This window comes from Enhydra lutris, unplaced genomic scaffold (genome assembly GCF_002288905.1).
Source record: "Enhydra lutris kenyoni isolate GAN:26980312 unplaced genomic scaffold, ASM228890v2 scaffoldscaffold25, whole genome shotgun sequence".
NCBI lineage: Eukaryota > Metazoa > Chordata > Mammalia > Carnivora > Mustelidae > Enhydra > Enhydra lutris.
The window spans coordinates 1,497,298-1,520,434 of NW_019154109.1; the positions used below are offsets into that span (position 1 = coordinate 1,497,298).

Below are 23,137 nucleotides of genomic sequence, written 5' to 3' on the forward strand. Positions count from 1 at the left end.
CCCCCGCAAGCAGCACAGCCCTTAATTAAAACACACACACACACACACACACACACACACACACACACACACTCTCTCACCCCTCTAGCCTTCAAATAAAGCGAATTGCCCTAACCAATTCTATGAATTAGTTCAGTAGGTAATTCTTCTACCTTCCTTCCCTACTCACCTCAGAAGATTACTAGTTAAATTCTACATCTTGGTTTTATACTGAAACTAAACAAATTTTCTTCTACTACATCTTAAGGATACAATGAAATTAAATGAGCACTGTTGAAGAGAAACAAATAATAAGAAATAAATTGTAGATGTAGTAGCATTTCTCCTACCAACTCACAAAGCATTTCCACTATGTTAAACATTTTGTGTTGAAATTACAGAAAAATACTAATCTCAGGCTCCAAGATGGTAACAGGAAAGTCATTTCACAAGCAATACTTTTCTCTCTTCCCAAGGTCATTCTTTCACACACTATGTATGACTCCAAAATTCAAGGGCACTGGATGAAACAACCCTTCCCATTCTTAATTCTGCTATATCACAATGATCAACTGACTGCCTGTGCCTATAATAAAATACACTAGTAAAATAATCTCTTATGCTGCAAACAGACTACATACTTTATCTGACAAAAGGTGATCTGTTAAATTCCCATGGAGTTTTAATATGCTATTTATCTAACATCTGAGACTTTTAGAACAGAGAAAAAAATGATTAAAATGACTCATTCGTTGCAAAAAAAATGGATAAATGCTGAAGTATACAAAGTAAAAAAAAACTGGAGATCTATCCTTCTAGTCTTTTTTATAAGTATATACACTCATATATTAACCATAAATCTTTCTTATTGTTAGCTACTTCTTAAAATAGATACATTTACATACATATATGAATTGTTCTTTACAATATAAGAACATACCATAAATATTACTTTGACACATCTCATCATTTCACAATATACCATAAACATTTCTCTGAGTTAGAGTCTGATGAGTATATAATTTTCCCCAACAGATAAATAATATTCCATTCTGTTTGTCATCCTTTTATTAATTTATTTTTTCAACAAATACCTATTAAGAATGCATTATGTGCCAGGCACTATTGTAGGCATTGGGAAAATAATCCATCAGTAAAAAAAACAGAGAACATTCTGGCAGGGGGAGGGGGAGCTGCCAGGGGAGACTGGGGAATGTACCATAATATACATAATCAATTCCTATTGAAGGACATTTATATCCCACTATTCTGCTATTATAAACCATACCATAATAAATAACTTTGTTCACACTTTATTGCTCACTACTGGGAATATTCCTGATATTTAAAATTCTAGAACTATAAATAATTGAGTCAAGGAGTATAAGATTTTATAAATCTGATAGATATTATTAAATTTCTCTTCTAAAGGTTATATCATTTTATAATCCCCCACATAGCATATGACATGTCTGTTTCCCCACAGGCTTATTTTTTAAAGTTTCATTTCTTACAATCTTAATGTATTTATTTTTTTCACCTTTAGTAAGTCTGAGCATCATTCACAGGTATATATGATATTTAAATTTACTCTATGAATGTATTACTCAGATGTTTTTTTCTTATTCTTCCACTGGGTTCTGTCACATTAACTTGTAGCTACTTTTTATGTATTATAGCTATTAACTTGCTGTTACCATGGTTGTAGATAAACTCCTACCAGTTAATTATTGGTATTTTTAATTTCCTTACTATATTGGTCATCAAACAAAATCTTTCATCATAATACAGGCAAAGATGCCAATCTTTTTGGCCTCAAGATTCAATGGTAGGCATATAAAGGCACTTATAACTACAGTAATTTTTATTTTTACTTATTTATTTTTTAGTGGGGGGAGGGGCAAAGGGAGAGAGAGAGAATCCCAAGCAGGCTCTATGTCTAGTGTGGAGCCTGACTCTGGGCTCAATCTCACAACCCTGAGATCATGACCAGAGCTGAAATCAAGAGTCAACTGACTGAACCACCCAGGCACCCCTACAGCAATTTTTAAAAACCAACAATATTTTCTTCCAGTACATCTGAAGTTTTATCCTTTCTTTCAACAATTATAAAATTAAAATTATAAAATTTTATAATTTTAATTATAAAATTAAATCTAAAGTGGGGGAGACCTGGTCTAGTTCACAGACAAACCAGGACCCAAAACACCATTATTCACTTTAATGATAGCACTTAAGACATTTGTTAAAATTATTTTCACAGAAACACATTCATTACAGCTTAAAAATAGGTATTTTCCTATCTATAACAGCTTTCTTAATAAGTTGCTGAATTCCATTACATTTTATTTCTCTTTCACTATTAAAACTAAACAGTTTTCTAATATTACTGGTTATTCCCTAAATTGGCTATTCTCGATGCAGTACACTGCTTTTCAGGACAAAGATTATGTTATCCCATTAAAATCATGAGATGGCAATCTTTTAAAAATTTCCTAATAAAAAATAAGCTGGAGAATAGAATTTTCTCAATTTATGACTCTTTGCTTTTTTCATAAAGCTTTGTTACCTATTTCTTACCTACCAGAAAGCACTGTCACATGACAAAAACAAATATAAAAGGAACTTTTTAAAAAAATATATAAAATAACCAATAATGCATACTGTGAAAGGTTTTCCTTATTGGCATATATGATTTTACTTTTTTTATTACATTTATGTAACATAACTTTATTTTCTGGAGGTAAAACCATTCCTAATTCAAAGAGTACTATGACACTCCGGTGTTTTTCCACATACACAAGTTTGATAACAATAACTTGATTACTGTAACTGTTTTAGAATCTGTTTCCTACAAATTAATGACCACTGCTTTGGAGAAATGAACACTATACCAGTTTTTCAGGAATTTAACAAATAGCTACAGTTCATTTTTTATGTAAATATTTTTAAGTAATGCAGGCTTTCCTAAATTTAAACAGAAATCTCTAAGAATATTTATTGTCTAAGCACATTTATAGGGATTATTCTGAACATTTAGTGACTATTTGCTGATTTTTTAAAGATTTTATTTGTTTATTTATTTGAGAGACAGAGTACACATGGCAGGGGCAGAGGGGGAGGGACAGGAAGAGAGGATATCAAGCAGACTCTGCGCTGAGCGCAGAACCCAACATGGGGCTCCATCTCACAACCTGTGAGATCACAACCTGTGAGATCACAACCCAAGCTGAAACCAAGAGTTGGACACTTAACTGACTAAGCCACCCAGGCGCCCCCACTATTTGCTAATTATTAACAGGTTCAGTGTACTAAAAATATTTTAAAATTTCAAAAGAAAGACAAAGATTCATCCTCTTTAATTATGACTACCAGGAACTCATTTTGGAGGCAGTAAAGTAAAATTGTAAAGTGCAGGTTCAAATATTACAGAAAACTGATGTCTATAACTTCTTTTCAACTGGGTCAGCAAAAACAACAATAAGAGAAAAAGAAAGAAAAAGAATTTGCATGTATGTGTGTGTGCACTCAGAGGGAGACGAAGGAGAGACAGAAGCAGGTTAACACTTGTGAATCTAGGTGATGTATACACAAGAGTTTACTGTAGTAAACTTGAAACTTTTCTGTAAACTTGACTTTTTCAATGAAGAGATTTAAAAATTCATAGAGAAAAATCAGAAAGCACCTACAGCTTTGGTCTTTCTTTTAGGACAAACCTGTCTTGGGCAGAGCAGATAAGATTCTACTCCCCTTTAAGGCATAGCTTTTGAACCTTCAGTGTTCAACACAATGATAAAAGGAGCTCTCCTTACCCATTTTCCACATGCCACTCCCACTCTCACTGCACAATCAACTGGCTTCAAATTATAAGAATCAACCTACAGTTTGAAGTATAATACTCTTCCAGATCAAACATAAGTTTTAAATACAATTATTATCCAAATGAAAGAGCTGTTGCCTAAAGAAAGAATGGAGGAACTTCCACATTCTATTACTTATAAAGCAGTTAAGCATTTACTTTTAAATAAAGATTGAAGAATTCTCCAACTCCAACAAATGTTCTGGGTAAATTTATAACCTAAACCTCAAAGAATGATATGAATGTAGCTAAACAGCAAATGAACATCAATTTTATACCAAAGTTTTCTTTATAACATTTTAATTATTAAATTAAATGCTATTTCTTTTCCCACAAACATTTCGACAGAAGCTAGCCTGACCAATATCCATATTATAACCATGCTATAGGATAATATTTTTATGGAATATATCTGGATTTCGGATTCATCAAGACATAACAAAGGGAAGCTAATTTTTAGAATCCTTCCTTGTAAACAGTCAGCATCTCAAATCCTAGGTCTACAAAAAGGAGACACACTCTTAACTACCTACTGAGTCAAGGCAAATGACTGAAGTGGGTCAGGTAGGACTTGTGGCAAAGCAGTAAATTCATGACACAACTAAACACCCACTGCTTAGTTCCAGCATATTGCTCCTACTGGAAAGTGAAAGACCAGAGCCAGGAAATACTCCCATTTACCAAAAGAAATTAGAAACTTGAATTTTACACAAAATTTCACAAAAATTGATAAAGTTAGAAACATCTTTCGAAAATTTTTAAAATACCATATGGGCAAATAAGACATCTCTATTAAACATTTTTGTCCAGAATCACCAGGTTACAACCTTTGCCTTAAAGCAGTACTTCACTTTCAAAAACCCAGGTTCTGCGTCAGTGATAGAAAAGAGCATGCATTAGTTTAATGGATTTTTTTGCAACTTGTTTAGTAGGTAAAATATATATTATTTAAACTCACATCTTAATATCTAATTTTTCAAAAATAAACCCACAAAAACTAATCTTAAAAGAGCCAATTCTTTCAAGAAAAATTGTACTGTTACTGGTATATCTTTAAATTTAATTGATGTTCCATATAGAAGATAAAGTTATTTTTTAATTTACTTGGATCTAGAGAAAACAAATAAGAAAAAAATATTATATGCATATTTTAAGCATCCTAAGCATAACAAAGTATAAAAGAAAGGCACAATTAATGTATTAATCCTTTCAATTTTTTTTTACTACAAATACTCACCTAAGGATGCACAAGCAAATTTTGCCTCCTGATGTGAGTCTGCAGAATCCAAATCTCTGTTTACTTTCAATGTCCGTCAGTACAAAGGTAAAATGCTGTCCAACTTGATTTTGAGATACTCTAAAATACAGCAATATTATATCAAACTTTAATGTGTTTTTGTGTGTGTGTGAGAATTTTCTTAAAGGAAAACAAAGCAAGAATATATATTACACGCATCATTGGTCTCACCCTCTCAATCAGTTGGTTCTCAAACCTAGAACTATGTTATAAAACTCAAATGACTGTGAGATGTTTAAACTAAATCACGAGTCAAATGTCACATTAAGTTGCAGCCCCTTACAGGCTGAGGAATCATAAGGTATTTCACTGTTAAGTTTGCACATGCTTAAAGTACTTCTAAAATATTTCATAAATCTGAAAATACCATTACTGAGACTGTGGCAGTGAGAGCAAGACATGATGACTGATTCTGCTCAACTCCAACCTCTCCCGTCGTACTATTTAAGACTGCTTAGACAGCAAATCAGGCTGCTTTAGTACCAATGGCAGCCACGACCACCTCTGTTTAATTGTTTCTTCTGTTGACATTCTCACCCAGTAAAGTACCATAAAAATTACTATTGGCATTTTTGAGCATTCTTGTCTAGATGTACCTATATACTGAGAACAATTTCCAAGCACAAAGAAAAAACACAGTTTCCACAGAAAAGCTTACTATAAGGAATTTTAGCCAATTGTTGACCTAAGCATCATGTTATCCTACTGCGCATCATGCTGCAGCCTAAGGTGCAATATAAACCATCACACCAAATCTTCATCCCCATTTAAAATACATAAATACTTCTTGTTACTGGCTATCATCTTGCTGTTACAACCGTAACTGAACAGCCACTTCCTGGTCCCAAGATAAAATACCCATGACACCTTAAGTTTGGTTCTGAAATAGCCACAGGAATTAGGTAAAAAGAAGTAAGTTGCTTTACAATACTACAAATTGTTTTCAGTTGTCAGGAAATACAGCATTTCAAATGCTGAACATTTCACAAATACACATTTAAGTGGACAGTTCTGAAAAATTTTTACAAACTTCAAAAAGAACCTCTAGTACCTGATGTGCCCCCTAGTGCCCAGTGTTCATAACATACCCTCGAAAGCTTTTCTTGCTGTTATTTTATCTTTGCTAGTTATTTGTAAATTGCAACTTTAACACGCACAAACTGATTCTCCAGAAAGGAGGTCAAACAAGGGGTATCATTCATCAGCAACTTAGAGTATCAATTAGCCTCATTCAGAAAGCATTATCTTTAACATTGTAAAATATCAGATTTTTACTAATCTTTAGCAAAATATTTTCCAAAAATCAATTTTCTTTTAAAACCCCTCATACCATACTCTTAAAAAAACAGGTAATAGGGTGTGAAAATCTCATGAAAAACAATAAATGATATATTTTTATGCTCAAAGGTCTATATATTCTGTGAAATTCCAACTACACACAGGTAATACTCTATTCATTCAGTATTTGTTCAGTAAAATAGAAACATAAAGAGATTTTCAAACCTGCTGGGAGGATTTCCCTGCAGCCTTCCATAATATTGCACTATTTCTATACAGCAATTCTTGAGAGACAACTAGCCATGAGTTTTACAATATCACACAGATGGTCTTTTCAATTAGGGTGAAGTGAGATAGAAACCAGGATATATACATCTAATTTTAAAAGACACAATTCTAAGGCTCTGATTAAGGACATAGTAATATTTTTTTTCTGCAGGTGCTTACAATATGCACCTGAAGAGCAAAAGGAAGAAATGAAACCTTTAAACTTCTAACGGACCATGGCAGAGAAAACAAAAGATATAATAGTGCAAAAAGGCTTCTTCCTTTCAAATATTATTAATTTTGAAACTCTAGTCCTTTTTTTTTTGTTGTTAAAAGCAGTGAAGAAAAAGTACATTTCTTTTTATTAAAAAACACATCAAACAATTTTAAAGTGCTCACTAAAATGAGCTGAAGTTACTTTGAATGACAGCTTATACTGTACCTTTCAATGTCAAAGGGGAAACAGAACTTGGGTACACTCTGTAGTACTTCCTGCAAATGCAAATTAAAAAAAAAAACTTTAGAATATTTTAAAAGATGCACTCAAAACTTTTCTTGAGACCTTTTCTAGAGGGAAAAAAAGTTTTGTTTTGTTTTGTTTTTTCCTTAAGAAAACCAGCATAGGTTCCTAGACTAAAATAATTGATTATTAAAAAGGAATTAAGTTGGTGCTTTGGCAGATTGCACTGACAATGCCACGGAAGCCCCAGGAGGGAAAGGCCTGGCCTGAAGGGTATTAACACCCTTCACATCCCCGCTGGGATTCCCTTCAACAAGGCCATATGGATTTTACAAGAAGCACCGCACCATATGGGTAAGCTACGTCTGCTGCTACTTGTACCACAGACTAGCCACAGGGACTTCTGACAGATCCTGGCTCAAAAATATAAATGTTGTTTCAATTAAAATGCAGGCAGAGAAAAGGGAATGAATCTGGCAGCAGCATGAATTACTGAGAGGTATAACAACCCTACATGTCCCATAGTAAAACGGTTAAAAAAAAAAAAAAAAGACTTTCTATAGCTAAAGAAACACATTTTTATGTTTCAACTCTTGGTAAATTCAACAACAGTAACATTAAGTTTATCTCAAATAACATCCTTTAAAAAAGAAATGTGTATCTAAAACTAAGCCTTTAAATTTAAAACAACATAGCTTCTGTGCACTTTCATTTATGAATTGCCTAATATGAAAATCAGTGTTTTAATTAAGCATTAAGAATTTAATTAAGAAAATAACCTGCAGTGATTTTATGCAGTCATTATAAAATAATTTTATAAGCTTTTAGAAATCATACATATTATAATCAAAACAAAATATGAATAATTGTCAGATACTTGGCAAAAAACAGAAAAAGATTTATTTTGTTATACATGAAAAACAATTAAAAATTAACTCTGATTATAAAGTTAAGCTCTAGAATTGAAGATAACATCATATAAGTTCAAAGTCAGGTGATTTTACAAGACAAAGCAGAGATTTATGAGAATGTCTCCTATTAAAAAGAAAAAGGAACAAATATCTTAATGTAGTAGTCACCCCCAACAAAAATACTACCTCTTTATCAACAAAATTTACATCCAGAGAAATCATTTAGTACCTGCATATTTAATCCCTCTACAGAAACCTAGTACTAAGTGTTTTAAAGTAGAATTTTTCACATTCTTTTAAAATGTAGACTGCAATAAGGTATTAACTGATAATAAAACATTATAAAATTCCAATGCCAATACCTAAGAAAGCTTTGAGAGCCTTAAGACATTGAAACAAAAAGAAAAGCAGCATGTAAAAAAAGCAATCCTTCTATCTGAGGGCAAGGTACCCTGCTCATTTAAAAATATAAGCATCTTTAGAAAAAGCTGTTTTACTATTGAAAAAATTCTATTAAATGTTATTAAAAGAGCCATTAAACTTGAAAGAATTTAAATTACTGAAATGGAAAACAGTTTATTACAAATAAGAACAGTTCATTTGTCCATTGCTAATCTGTATCTTGTGCTACAAAAAGTGAAGCCATTTACCATATTTACTACACATATGAACACTATTTCAATATTCCTCCCATTCGAAGTTGTTCATATAATTTTTGTAACAACAGATACATATTCGAAACTCACTATCTACTTCTAAATATACCAAAATTGGTAATATATTTCACATCAATTTTAAGACTCAAATTAAGAAGAATGTTTCCCATAGTTGCTCAATCTTTCACACCCTCCCCCTCCCTTCTTCCACAAGTAACACACATGCACACACTTCTGCAAAACAGCCTCAGCTCGCTTCCCAACTGGCAGAAGCATCCCTCAGGGGACAAGTCTTTAAACCTCCGCACTCTTTAAAATTCAACCAGCCAGCAGGTCTATAGACTAGTGTATAAACAGTATAGACAAAAAAATCCTCTCTCAGCTTATGTCAGTGACAAAGCAGCTCAGCAGTTGACTGTTTCTCCCCTGACAGTATAAGCTGGGTTTACACAGATCAATAGCTGAAAGTCCTACCTAGCTCCCAGGGCTCGGGTTTTCTTCCTTAATTACAGGTGCTATTCAAACTGAAGTTAAAAAAGAAAAGAGAGAGAGAGAGAGATAGAGAGGTTGAAGGGAGGAATAAGATACACGCAAAAAGTTTTTTTTTTTTTTGATTCTTTTAACAATAATGTTAATTGAAATTGTACTTTTATATGTATTGGAAGTGTTCAGAAAGGCTGATGTTTCTACCATAAAGTGTTTCTGATATCACACACACATGCACACTAGATGGGGATCCATAGGTTATGTGAAAGGTTTAAGATAAAACTCTTCAAAAGTTATGTTTCTATTTTCTTCAGGCTTTTGTTTCCAGGAAATACCTAATTTCCTCAGCTAAGAGAAATTATTTGAATTTTCCAAATCATCTTAATTCTCTAAAATATTTTATTTTTATACAAAACACTCTGACTAAAATATCAAATGTAACAAAAGGAATGAAATAGAATATACAATTATGAATAGCAAAATACAAAGGGCATAACACACATATAATATGCATTTACCCTAAACACAACACATTTACTACCATAGAAACGACTAGAAACAAGGACTGATTAAAATTTATAAATTGGATTTTTCTTTTTGGCACTATATCCCAGATCTGTATTAATAAGCATTATGGTCAAACTGACCTCATAAGAGAGGAGAGAGCAAACTGCTAGTGTTAGAGGGGTTTATTAACTCTTATCCCATGAGGCTACTGTTCGGCATTACAAATTGACCAAATAAGAAGGAAAAAGCATTTAAGAATCTACTTTTTGAAAAAACTAAAATATGCAGTGTTTACCTCCTAATTGAAGTTCAATAATTATAAAGATCTAAGAATTTCTCAAAGAAAATTCTAAAATGAAATGAGAGATGTCATTATTGACACCAGTAATTGTTTTTCCTCTTTCTCAACTACTTCTTCCCCTACGCTATATTGAAACACTAATGTTCTCAAGGGCTCCATATACTGCTCTCTTCCATGCTGATAAATGTATCTGCCTACGCAATTTTGTTTACACCCACAGTTTCAACTACAACTACCAATCTCTTAGTCTTACAGTCTAGATATTTCTGACTCCAGGATTATATATCTAACTACTCTCTAGTATCAATTTTTAAATGTTCCCTATACACCTCAAATTCAGAATACATAAAACTGAAACAATTGTTTTAGTTGTAGTCCTTATCACCTAGAACAGCAGCACCATCTACCCAGTTACCCAAACCAAAACATGATAGCTGTCTAGACCCTCCCTTTTCTTAACTTCCATATATAATCAGCCACTCATCAAGCCCTCTTAATTCAATTCCATAACTATCTCACTCCAGAAGTTCTCAATGGGAGGGCAGTAAGAATTAGAAGGACGATAAGAAGATATAAGAATCACTTGGGAGGGCTTTTCAAATCACTTTTGATCACCTACACTATAGACCCATAAGGGTCTCGACTCTTAGTTCCAATACCACCCATAATTAAGGAATAAGACTAACTGTAACTGAGAAATATACTATCTGTTAAATTAAGGAATAAGACTAGTATTAAGGGTGCTTAATATGTAAGGAATAGTTACTCTCTCACTGCAAAAAGTGACAAGATTTGTTCAGGGATTGGTTAATTCAACATCCTCTTCAAGGACTCCAGAAACTTCCATCCTTCTTTCTGCTTTGCCATCCTGCATTTGTTGGATTTGTCCTCAGCTATCTATACTCATGGTCACAGAAAAAAGCTGCCAGAGTTCAGCACAACACCCGAAGACACAGCAGCATCCAGTGAAAAAAGCATATCTTTCTGTTACCTCTTTTTAACAGTGAGGAAATCTTTCTCAGAAGTGCCTCCCCGCCATGAGCTAACTTTCCCAATATATTTAATTAGCCAGAAGGTCAGAGTCACTCCTAAACTAATCATTGGCAAGGGATAGTTATCTATGCTTAGCTTAGCCTTTGACTAGAGGAAAAGTCAAAATTCAAACCTATTCATTTTCTGCTAACCAAGATGAACGTAATTTTATATAAAGAAGCTGAAGTACCATACTTTCTTAAGATTCCTCAAAATAATTTTAATCGGATAATTAAATTTATACCAAAGTTCTCAAGAAAAATATAATATTACATAAGAACAGTTTTCAAATATCCATCATTTTATTCATTTCAGTAACAAGGGGGCCATTTGTCAATTCTAAGCTGATTTTTCACAAAGGGCATCGATTTCTAAAAAGGTGATTACTTCACTTTGAATATTATCACCCCAAATATGTGAAAAATAATTAATACTATGAATTCCAATAAACATGTACTAAGCTGCTTAGTCACAAGCAAGCTGCACAGTACAGAACTGAGATTCCCACACTGTGCACTGAGATCTTTTGGGCAGCGCAGCAAACTCACATGGGCACTGCAAGATGGTTTAAATTTTCAAGGGAAATACAGCTATACTGATAGGGTGATTAAATCAAATGGCATTTTTTAAAAGACAGAATTACATTAATATGGTAAGCCATACATGTAGCCTCTTTAGACATCATCTTCTCATTTTTTTTAAAGAAGCATTTTTTTTTTTAACTAAGAGAATGGATTTTAAACTTAAAACTAAGGAGTAACTATCAGAATAACTGAGCCCACTGTGGAATTTTTCTCTTGGTATTTATTTTTATGTACTATTTCAATTAGAAATAAACTTATTTTTTGTCATTCCTCCTTAAATTAGGGAAAGCATTGTAAGTCTGTGATTTCTGACACTAAAACTGTTTAGACTTTGAACCCTGATCAATTTTTCACTTTCAAAAATTAAAAATGAATTTTTATTGTTGGAAGATTTAAATACCTGCCAAAAAGCAAGTATACTCTGCCATAAAAAGAACCGTGCTGTTGAAACATAAATTTTAAGGATTTGGGTTCTCTGTGTATCGGTCTTAGAAGGATGAAGAGACCTCTGTGGTCTGCAGTCACTTTAGTTTAACCTACTGCCAATGACAAAGCCTAGATTCAAGCAGGGCAGAGTGACATTATAAAAAATATGTATATTCACAATTAGATAGGTGGTTTGTTTGGCCAAAAGCCATGAAAGAAAATTATATATTTATATGCAAATGAGTTTCCAAAGTTTCTTTTTCAAAAATTCTACTAAATACTGCCTTCAAATTTTTATCCCTAGGTTAACTTTAAGTTCTAATTGAGGATCGGAATAACAATTAATCAACTCTATCAAGGAAAGCCATTTAGGAATACTCCCTTTGTTTTCTAATAACCATATAGCCCTCCCACTGTTTTCAGATTAATACCTCCTTGCTTTATTCACCCTATTTTAACTAATAACATTTTCTAGATCAAAGGAAATACATAATAAAATAGAACATTGCCTATAAAATTTTGCATTTACAAATACTAAAGTATTTAAAATTGAATGTCAATCGTTTAAATCAAGATAAGTAGAATGAAGATAAGTAGGAAAATACTTCAGTTTTTAGGGAAAAAAAACAAGTTTCACCTCAGTCAACCAAGAGGCTACCATGACTTCACCCTGCAACTAGATGTTGTATAGAATAAAGGAAATATGATTCCTGATTTTCAGAACAAGGGAGACTTAACATTAGATCCACTACAAAATAGATGCATGCATACACACACACACACACACAGGCACACATCCACATAAGCACACACATATTAGATGGAAAATCACAGTGGTCAAGTTCACAATGCTCTGGAGTCAACAGTTAATACTAAAATTCTGGCTCTGTGAGGTATTGGCTATGTGCTCCATTAACCTCACCCAGAAAATGGGCAAAAACTATTATCTATCTTGAAAGACTGAGGATTTTATGTGGAGATTTATATGAGGATTATAGGAGAAATCCACACAAATGATTAGACAATGTCAGGCATAAAAATCTCCTAACAACCATTAGCTCTTTTATTATTTAGTTACTTGTTTTAAAAATTCTCAAACGTCATATGCAATTCCAATGAACATATTTATTTATACAATAAATATTTACCGAATAACTCAAACATTAAAGGTCCTATGTTCAATGACCTATGGCAAAACATTAGCATCCTGAGACATAAACTGATGAAAAATATCATACTGAATAATTTATCTGCCTCCTTTGAAAATTTTTAATATATTTAATATAGTTGTATATGGATATAGATATACATGTAGATATAGATTTGAACATATTCTACTATTTCTGTTTAACCAAACACAATAAAAGCAGACTCTGTTAACTCTGCAAAGTTATACCATATGCATATCTCATGATCCAATACGTGTAGGAACTTACTTTGGGCTGTCATATTAGCTACTTGTTTTGAATTAAAACGATCTTCTAAGAATTGTGCCAACAGACATTTTTCATTTAAGGAGGATTTATTAATAAAATTCCTTTTTCATGTATTTATTTATCAAACCACATAATAAAGATTAGTTACCAACTCTAGGTAAGGTACTGACCAACTTGAGGAATAAAACTATCTCTTGCTTTCTTCTGCAACCTCAAATTAAGCCTTCCTTCAACTGTCCTGGCAAAGATATTGTTAAAGGTACCCTTAGAAAACATATCCTCTCTCTCACTGCCCTGAAATAGTGTTATCTCTCTTTGTTCTTTGTAATCTTGATTTTATATTTTTCCTCAGTCAAAGGTTGTCAAACTCTTGATTCATATTTTTTCTGTTATTCTTCATACCTGGGCCATGTGCAGATAATCCTTCTGTCATGATATGCATGACATATTCTCCATTCACTGTGTAGGGTACACATTAGAACACTGATTTTTGTATTGCAGATGACAAATAGAGGTATGATATGTTCCAGAGCAGTAAATTTTAATTATCCTCTCTTTCTGGTCCTGCAGTGAACCTAGTTCAGAACTCTGCCTGAACTGCTAATTTTCCCCAGATAGTGAATCTTGTGTTACACCAGACGGGAATCTTGTTGTTTGTCTGATGCTTTTAAGAATAGAGTCTTAGTTTTAAAGCATGAATCAGGGACTGTACACTTTAAAGTGTTTGAAAAATATATCATTAGATGAGTATTATTATATTCTGGGAGCAAGGGTATATTTATTATTTCTTTATGCCTTGAAAGCCCTTGGAATCTGTAAAATCATCTAGCAAAATGCGAATAATAGTATATCTTAAAAGTCTGAAAAAATTTTAATTGATTGTCTATTTAACTATTTGGAGGCTTTGTTTGGAAGAATTAACTTATAAGTACACAATTATAAAATACAACCTGTTACATGAAGGCTATTTACTTAAAGGGTATAAGGTCTAACAGTACTTATATATTGATAAACTCAATGTGAATTTATTTATATCAATTATCAATATATTTATGTATATTTATTTACCAATTTTAATGTGTGAACACTGTAATATAGTAACAGCATTGGCAGGAAAAGTGAAGAATATCAGGAAGCCTAGAAGACAGATATGTAAACCAAATTTAGGAAGAGTGCTTCTGGAAGAGTGCAGTAAAAGTCCCAAGGGAAGAAATCCCATCTAAGTAGAGAAATGAAGGGAAAATGAGAAATTGACCAGGTTGTCGAATGAGAAGAGAGAGGAAGAGAAGATATAAGAATGGTCTTCCCTTATAGGAAAGAAAATGTTCAAAAGTCTGGAAATGAGAAAAAACAAGTACAAAGTTTGGAAGAATGATAAGGGAATGTAGCTTGAAAAATAAGCAAGGAACTGAATACATAAGGTCTTCAAGCTACCTAAAGAGTTTGGACTTGACGCAAAAAGTAGGGAAACCATTCCACCTGGTTTGCCCACAACACTTCACATACGAAAATGATCAATAGCATCCCTTTTTACTCTCAAAGGTATTCAAGTTATAATTTATTATAACAGAAATCAGAACAGTGGTAACCTGGGACTGTGAGGTGGGTTAGGGGATACAATGAGTAAGCAAAAAGCAGCAAGAAGGAAGTTGCTGGAGTGGTTATAAAGTCTATATCTTTAAAGGAATGTGGGTTACACAGGTGTATGCATCTGTCAAAACTCATTTCATTGTACACTTGAGACCTGCATTGTACCATATATAAATTTTTGGTCAAAAAAAAAAAAACAAATAAGTCTCTCAGTTTGTACAATAAATCATGGTTCACCCTACCTAAGAGGAATACGGAAGTTTTGAAGGGTTTAAAGCAAAGAAGGGACCCAACTGGCCTTGAATTTTACAGCTATCACTGTGGGTGGCTACACTAGCCAGAACAAATTTTAAAAGGACAAGATTGAAGACGGGAAGTCTTCCGTAATAATCAAGGGGAGTGGTGGTAGCCTGAAGTAAAAGTGGAATGCAGAGAAGGGAACAAAATTAAGTTTCGTGTATATATACACAAAACTTAATTTTAATATATTTTAATATATGATAAAATAAATAATAATAAAATACATATTTTATAATTTTAGTTTATATTTTATACTTACATATCATTTATATTTTATATATAATTTTATATATATTTCAGAACTGTCACAGAACTGACAAAATTCAAACTCCAATCTATACTATAAAAAATATATGAAGTCTTCTATTTAATGTAAGAAATAAAGTTCTGAAGTCTCATGCTATCACTCTGCTTCACTGTCAAATCATGAAATAAGTTCATCGTTCCGTCTTCCAGTACACTAGGGTGCCATACTGTTACACCACACACACACACACACACACACACACACACACACACGCACGCGCGCGGCAGTTGTCTTGTACTCCTACCCTTTACAAAAGGAACAAATTAAGGAAAATACTCAGTGGCCAGGAATAAGGCTTAAAGATCGCCTACCATGCACTCCTCCTAAACACCAGCATCTCCAAAGGAATCTCAGAATGTAATCAAAACATGGAACCAATGCTACATCCACATTCTCCTCCTAAATATTCTTCTACTGCCAGCTTAGAGACCTGTAAACTGCCTTATCTTCAGTGGTACCTTAAAAGCTGGTCTCTGATAACCCTCAATCCCAAAATAATCGATGCAGATTCATACTCTTCCAGCACACCAGATCAACTGTCATTATTCCATATACACCAGCTGACAATAAATATCAGTGAAGCAAGAGACAATAATGTAGACAGGACCTATGAAAAATATCTAGGACAAACTTCCCTCTCTCACATCCCATTACCCCTTTTTTCTCAAATCATGCCGGTGTAGGAATGACAATCAAGAAGACTTTCAACATTCCTGAAACTGAGTCTTCCTAGAATATTGTCTTTTTTCAACCCAGCTCCTGCCATCTGTTCTTCATTCTTTCCACCTATCTTGAAGAGGGAAGCACACCTTACCATTGCTGTCCAAAGCTAAACCTTCCACTTAGTTGTGATTCAGTCTCAGCTGAACCACCATTAGAGCCTGTACATTAGTATCATAGTTCATATGGTATTGTATTATGATTATAATAACTTTTAATTTTATAATAAAATATACAATATATTTTAATATATATACTATATATATATAGGGGTAAAGATGGAGACATCAGGAAGTAGCTGGATAAACTGGTGCTCTAGAGAGAGAACCAAGCTTAGATAAAGACAAAGAAAGGGAATGGCACTGATGAAAACATATGGAAGAGCTATGACTTTTATTCTCCAACATTATGAAAGATCAATAGTATTCTTCATATTTTTATACTCCCCTCAATAAACACTCCATTATAATATCCCCAGATTATAAAATCAGTAAATTTTCTCATACAATTATAAACACATATCTTTGCTCTCCTAATGATTTGTTTCAAGATACAGGTTATAGAGTGTTTAACCACTTCCAATATTATAATGAACATATGTCATTCATCAGTAACCAGAGATCAACGAAGTTAATAGCAAACAAGAAAGTCTTATTAGTTACAATTGGCATGATAAATGGAAACAAATGAATGTCTACAATCTCTGGGGGTTTAGTCAACTTTGGAGTTCCTCTCATGCCTAACCAGTGCCTGGTACATTACTAATGCTCTGAAAAAAATTTGTTGAACTCATGTTAGATTACTGTTTTAGCATCAGCAGAATAAATTTGCTTTGGTAGACAGTTCAAGGAAATGTGATTTAAAAGTGTGCATGTTCTCTTATTTCATCACTTTCCTAAATCAATCAATCAATCATTGCTGGGGTGCATGGGTAGCTGACTTGGATAAATGTCTTGACTCTTGATCTCCGCTCAATTTTTGATCTCAGCTTAGGTCTTGATCTCAGGGTTGTGAGCTCCATGAATAATAAAATAATTACTATTATTATAATTATAATAATAACCTACCCAATGTCAGGTTCTGACCTAAGCACTTTAAATCTATTACCTCATTTAATCCTCACAACAACTTCTGTTTTGTTTCCTTTTATATGTGGGAAAAAAAAAAAGAAAAAGTCAAAGAGACTAAGTAACTTGACCAAAGTCCCACAGCTAGCAAACGTTAGAGTCAGGACTTAAACTCATAGGCTAAACCTTCTAACCATTACCCTCCACCCTATGTATTCTTTTTCACTTTGTTTTCATGAAGGTTCCAACACATAATCAGCAGATGCCTAAATTTGATACCCACTTGGTCTCTATCTGGTGGATATTTCCCATGTTTATGAAGAGTTAAAATTATACAATTAATAATTTAAAACTAAAGTTCAATTGTGGTATATGAAAAATATAAAAGGGGCCAAGACATGAAGGAATCATGAGGAGAAACATGAGATAGTATGTAATTACAAATGTGAGTCTTACCTTCCCTAAGTTGTTCTAGTCCCTGAAATTAACTTTCAAGGCAAAAAAAAAAAAAAAAAAAAAAAAAAGCTGCGTATGTCTATGCTTATTTATTTATTACTACTGAGAATATTGGATTTACAATAAACTAACACCTAACTCCTTTCAAATAACAGACTTATAAATGAGGGCTTAAATTGATTCTCACAGAGGAATAAAATATCAAGTAACTGAGTTTCAAGCACAATATTTAAAATCTGAAACAAAATCATGTGTCACATATCAGAACAAGGACCATACCAGAAGAAGCAAACAATACTAGAGTAACAAAAGCAGGATGAGGTTAAACAAGGGAGGGGGTTAGGATTGAAAGAGTATTTATTTATCTTAGGCTCAAGAATAAAGATTTATAGATAGGTCAAATCTGTCTGTATATGGTGGTCAGATGGACAAGGAAAATTGTAGCTCAGATAGTGAACACCCTGGGTTCACTTAAACCTTTAGCAATTCTATTCAATGAAATCTGCTAGACATTTTTATCCCTTTCAATATACAGCAAGACCTAAAGTACTTAGTAATTAATATAAAACTTTATTCAGATACAGTCAACAGGCAGGACTAAAAATCAAGACTCCTGGAGCTCTGACTTTATACATATTTTTTTTAGGTTATCTTAAATTACCTGGTATTTTTCTTTTATAAAAAATGTACATGCCCATAATTTTTACTATGCCAGACTACAATTAAAATTGAAGTCATAGTGGGTTTTTCTGAATGAATATTTCTTGAAATTCTAAATAGAAATACTGTGAGCTATTATTTTGCAAATGTACTCTACCACACCCATTATAGAACATGCATCTCTTGGAATAAAAATTTAGTTCACACTCTCTGCTGATGTAATCCTTGGCCTCTTGCTGAGATTATAAGGTGCCAATTTTGGTTTTAGTTCTTGTAATGCAGAAAACTCTTTCTATGAGAAATTGAACTGTGAACACTGGTTCTTTTCACACGCAGAAAGCCACCAAACAGGCCTCACCAAATAGCAATGAGTTTTGATCACTCCTAGTCTAGTCCACTTTGGCATAAACGACCTTAAAGAGAAAACACAATTTCCTGAATCTCTTGTAAATGATTTTGTTCAATAAACCAGAAACTACATGTCGTCATTTGATAAACTTTCTCAATTAAGAAGTAATAATTCTCTTGAATGAATTATCTCATACCTTCTACATATTCCTTACAATATATTACTGTATTGGAACATATGGAGACCAAGAATAATTATAAAAACAGGAGTGGTTTATTTGTAAAAGAATACTAAAATAAACTCTGCAAAGTTAGTTTCAACCTTTGGTCAGCTAAAACGTAGATCTAAAATTGGGGCGCCTGGGTGGCTCTGTGGGTTAAAACCTCTGCCTTCCGCTCCGGTCATGGTCTCAGGGTCATGGTCTCAGGGTCCTGGGATCGAGCCCCGCATCGAGCCCCGCATCGAGCCCCACATCGGGCTCTCCACTCAGCGGGGAACCTGCTTCCTCCTCCTCTCTCTGCCTGCCTCTCTGCCTACTTGTGATCTCTGTCTGTCAAATAAATAAATAAATCTTTAAAAAAAAAAAAAAAAGTAGATCTAAAATAGTTCTCTTTCACTGAAAATTTTCCTGAAAGTATGATGTAAATTAAGCAAGTTTCTGTCATTTCTCAGAGTTGATTCTTCTCAGTTTGGTGCCACCAGTGATCTCCAATTTCTTCATCTAATAGCCTTTCTTCCAGTCTTTATCTTATTTGACTTTTCTACAATGTATCATGTTTCTTTTATTCATATAATGTACATTTATTCAGTATCTACCATGCATGAGACACTTGGGATTAGATGAAAGTAATCCTCCCTGTGATCTGAGGCAGCTCAGGTTTCTCCCTAACCACACCTGCTTACAAGTATCTTCCTGAGTTGTCTGTGTCCACTTTATCTAGCTCTCCTCCCATCTCTGTCATTTCCTTTCCAGCTGCTTCACATCTCCCTCTCCATAAGCCTTCTCCATTTGGTGGTCCCAGGGTTCTTTCGGACTTCAGCCTTCACTTCTCAATGGGAAATCCAATCTCATTGCTAAACACAGTGGGTGAAAATCTGGGCACTCCAGCAAAAAATGAGAGGTTCAGAACCCAGGTCAGCTACTTAATAGCTATGTGAAAACATGTCATCATCCTCTTTTAAACTCCGGTCAGAAGTTTTCTACTACTTAGAAGACATCCCTACCATAATACCTGGCATATCCAAAATTGAAAACATCATTCCTCCTTCAAAATATGTTCCTCTCCCTAATGCCTTATTTCTATGCTGTCATGCTAACTTTTTCCCAATTTAACTTTTTCCAAACTTTAGAATCGGGCAACAATTTTTCTTTCTCTACACACAAGCACATCAGAAACTAGTTAAAACTACATGGACCTCATGTCTGCATTCACCAAGATGACCACTAGACTGCATTGTTGTCTTTTCTTGTCAAAAAGGCTAAGGGTAAAGATATATGTTACCACTTAATACTAGCTTACCCAGGTAAACTGCAATGTTATCCCTTGTCTAGAAGAAATACAAATGCATAAACTGGTAACTATGTATCTGAATAATAATTTATAGAATAAGCAGTAATTAATATTTTAACATAATATTTACCATCACAATTAGTTAAAATACTTAATTTTTAACAACCATCAACTTAATTTTTGAAATTAAATCTATTTAAAGGCAAATCCTGAATCAAGTGTTATGTACTACTTGAAGCATTTCTATGAAATATCATACCTAACATTACAGTCTTTAAGATTTAAAAAGTCTAACATATGCAAAGTCTATTAAAATGCACATAATTTATCTTACCCAAAGTGAAAATATATCTAATAAATAGTACTATTCATCTGGCCTCTTTTAGCTCTCCCTTAACATACAAATGCATTCCTTTTCCCCAAAACATAGCAGCTGGGAATGAAAGGAAAGATTTCAAATGATCATTTTCACATCATATTCCATCATCTTTTCATCAGTTTTTCCTAGCTTTTCTTTGAGCCCATTCTTTTACAAGAGGTCTCTTTTGAGATCAATCCATATTTCCATAATCCACACTGCTGTTTCCTCCTCTTCTCCCCAGGGTGGACTAACCCCCACATCCAGAACTATGGCTTACAACTGTCATTAAGCCTTACAACAATAACAAGATAACAAAAGAACGGGTAGGGATGAGGCTTGCTCATACCATATGTTGATCAAGTTCAATACTTTCAGCTAATAGAGAATATTTTTTAAGCTTCAACATTTTAATAGTAAAATTTTTTTATATCTACTTATTCTCCCCAGTTGTATTTAGGCTTAAATTTTAAACATTAGTAAACAACCTGGCATTATTACTTTAAAAGAGCTTATCTATTAATAATGTATTGAAATGGGATTGGAAAATAGAAGTAACCAAACAAAAATGTAAGCTGGCAACTTATGGTTAGTTACTGATTCTTGTAACCTACAAGTCTCACTCAACTAATACCAATTCCAAAAAAAGAAATTTCCCTCAAAGGTAATTTTTAAAGCAGTATGCAGTTATAACAAGCAAGATTATTTCAAAATAACATATCCCATGTGAATTAATATTGACTTTATGTCAATTTTGAAGAATTTTAATTTTTCCATCAAGTAAAATCTGAAAATGTTTCTTTTGTTTCATAGTTAACTAATCTTAAGTTCTTTTTTAACTAAAAATAAACAAAATTTGAAATGTAACAGTTTGAACTGGCAGACTTTCATGCTTCTATCTCATATTTAAATACTTCTTTCTTCTCCTGACTTCCAAAGAACTACTTCTGATTCACCAGCCTATGTTAGGTCACTTTGAACAAGCTATCTCAACTGTTTTCTCTCAAAGATTCAAAACCTCTTATAGAACTAATTCCAAATTTATTTCGTCAAATGTTTACTGCATGATAAAAAGAAATTTGTTGTGAAACCACATTTATCTTTTTCAATCTGGATCATCTATCATTATTTAATTTCCGTAGATTGCTGAGTAATACCTGATGTGTCAGAACTGCTCTGAATCATTTGCATAGTTAGAATATAAAAATTTCACGGCCATCAAAATAAACATAAAAACCTTATCTCTAAGAGTTCATTAAATAAAACTTGTTCACCTTTAAGCCAAAAAATACAGTCATTTCTTCAGGGGCTCAAATTTTATTACTTAAAATGTATGCAGAAATATTCTTCAATAGGAGTTTGCTAGATTGCATAATTCTGTTTCCCAATAAATACTTAAGCCATAAAGCAAAATTTCTAAAAGACCAAAATGGTTTTCCAAATTAGTTTCCCTGTTTGCAATCAAGTTTTTAAACTTTCATGGTCGAAAATGTAAGATAAACATGCAGGTAAAATAATAATGTGACCTCATTTCATCTTGAGCTTTCTAACACTACATCTACAAAAGAAACAATCTTGTCTATATAAAGAAAGATGGGAAGAGAAAAAGACATAATTATGATGATTTTCTTAGATTTAGTTTTAAGTACTTCCCCACATGCTTGCCACTTATTTATAAGGTTTTATTCTGATTCTTCTTTTTTAGACACAAGAATGCACAAGACAGCTAATGCTGTATCTACATCACAAATTAATAAGAAGTAATTGATATTTTAGGGTTACTTAGATAATTACTGATAAAATACTGACATATGAAACAAAGTATGCAGGCATGATATAATTCTCTTATATCAGCCACCATATCTCTTTATAAAACTTGATTTAATTAAAAAATAAGAAATCAATTTGCCTTAGAAATATGTGTTTATAAATAAAATACATGCTTATGGGGGAGTGAAATAAAAACTAGCCTTCACATATCAAAAATCTGTGCAAGACATTTCATCCTTTCCATTTAGAAAAACACAGAATACAATTAGATTATTTTGTGTGTTCCTAATATAATCAACTTATAGTTAAAAATTATATAATCAACTCCAAATGAGCAAAAAAAATCTAATTTTTATATATTTGCACTAATTTAAACATTTATTTTGAATATATTAAGATTTAATAGATTATTTCCAAATAATTTATATCTTCTTTATAACTGATGCAAGAAGCAAAGTTACAAAATGTCCAGCTACCAGTCTACTGCAATTGCAAATCATAAGACATTATATATTATTCTGACCAAATCCTTTTAAAATCTTTAAAAGAAGAAATACAATTGACGCCTTG

The 23,137-nt window shown here is 32.9% G+C and overlaps 1 protein-coding gene across 1 annotated transcript in view; it reads right to left on the bottom strand.

Moving 5' to 3' along the window:
- Positions 1-23,137, bottom strand: part of LOC111151059 (DENN domain containing 1B) — a 285,630-nt gene that overhangs the window by 176,368 nt on the left and 86,125 nt on the right. The window contains exons 4-5 of the mRNA XM_022508793.1: positions 7,123-7,172; positions 5,076-5,195 (exon numbers count right to left, since the gene is read on the bottom strand). Coding sequence (XP_022364501.1) covers positions 5,076-5,195; positions 7,123-7,172 — 170 coding nt within the window. The remainder of the gene's footprint in view (positions 1-5,075; positions 5,196-7,122; positions 7,173-23,137) is intronic.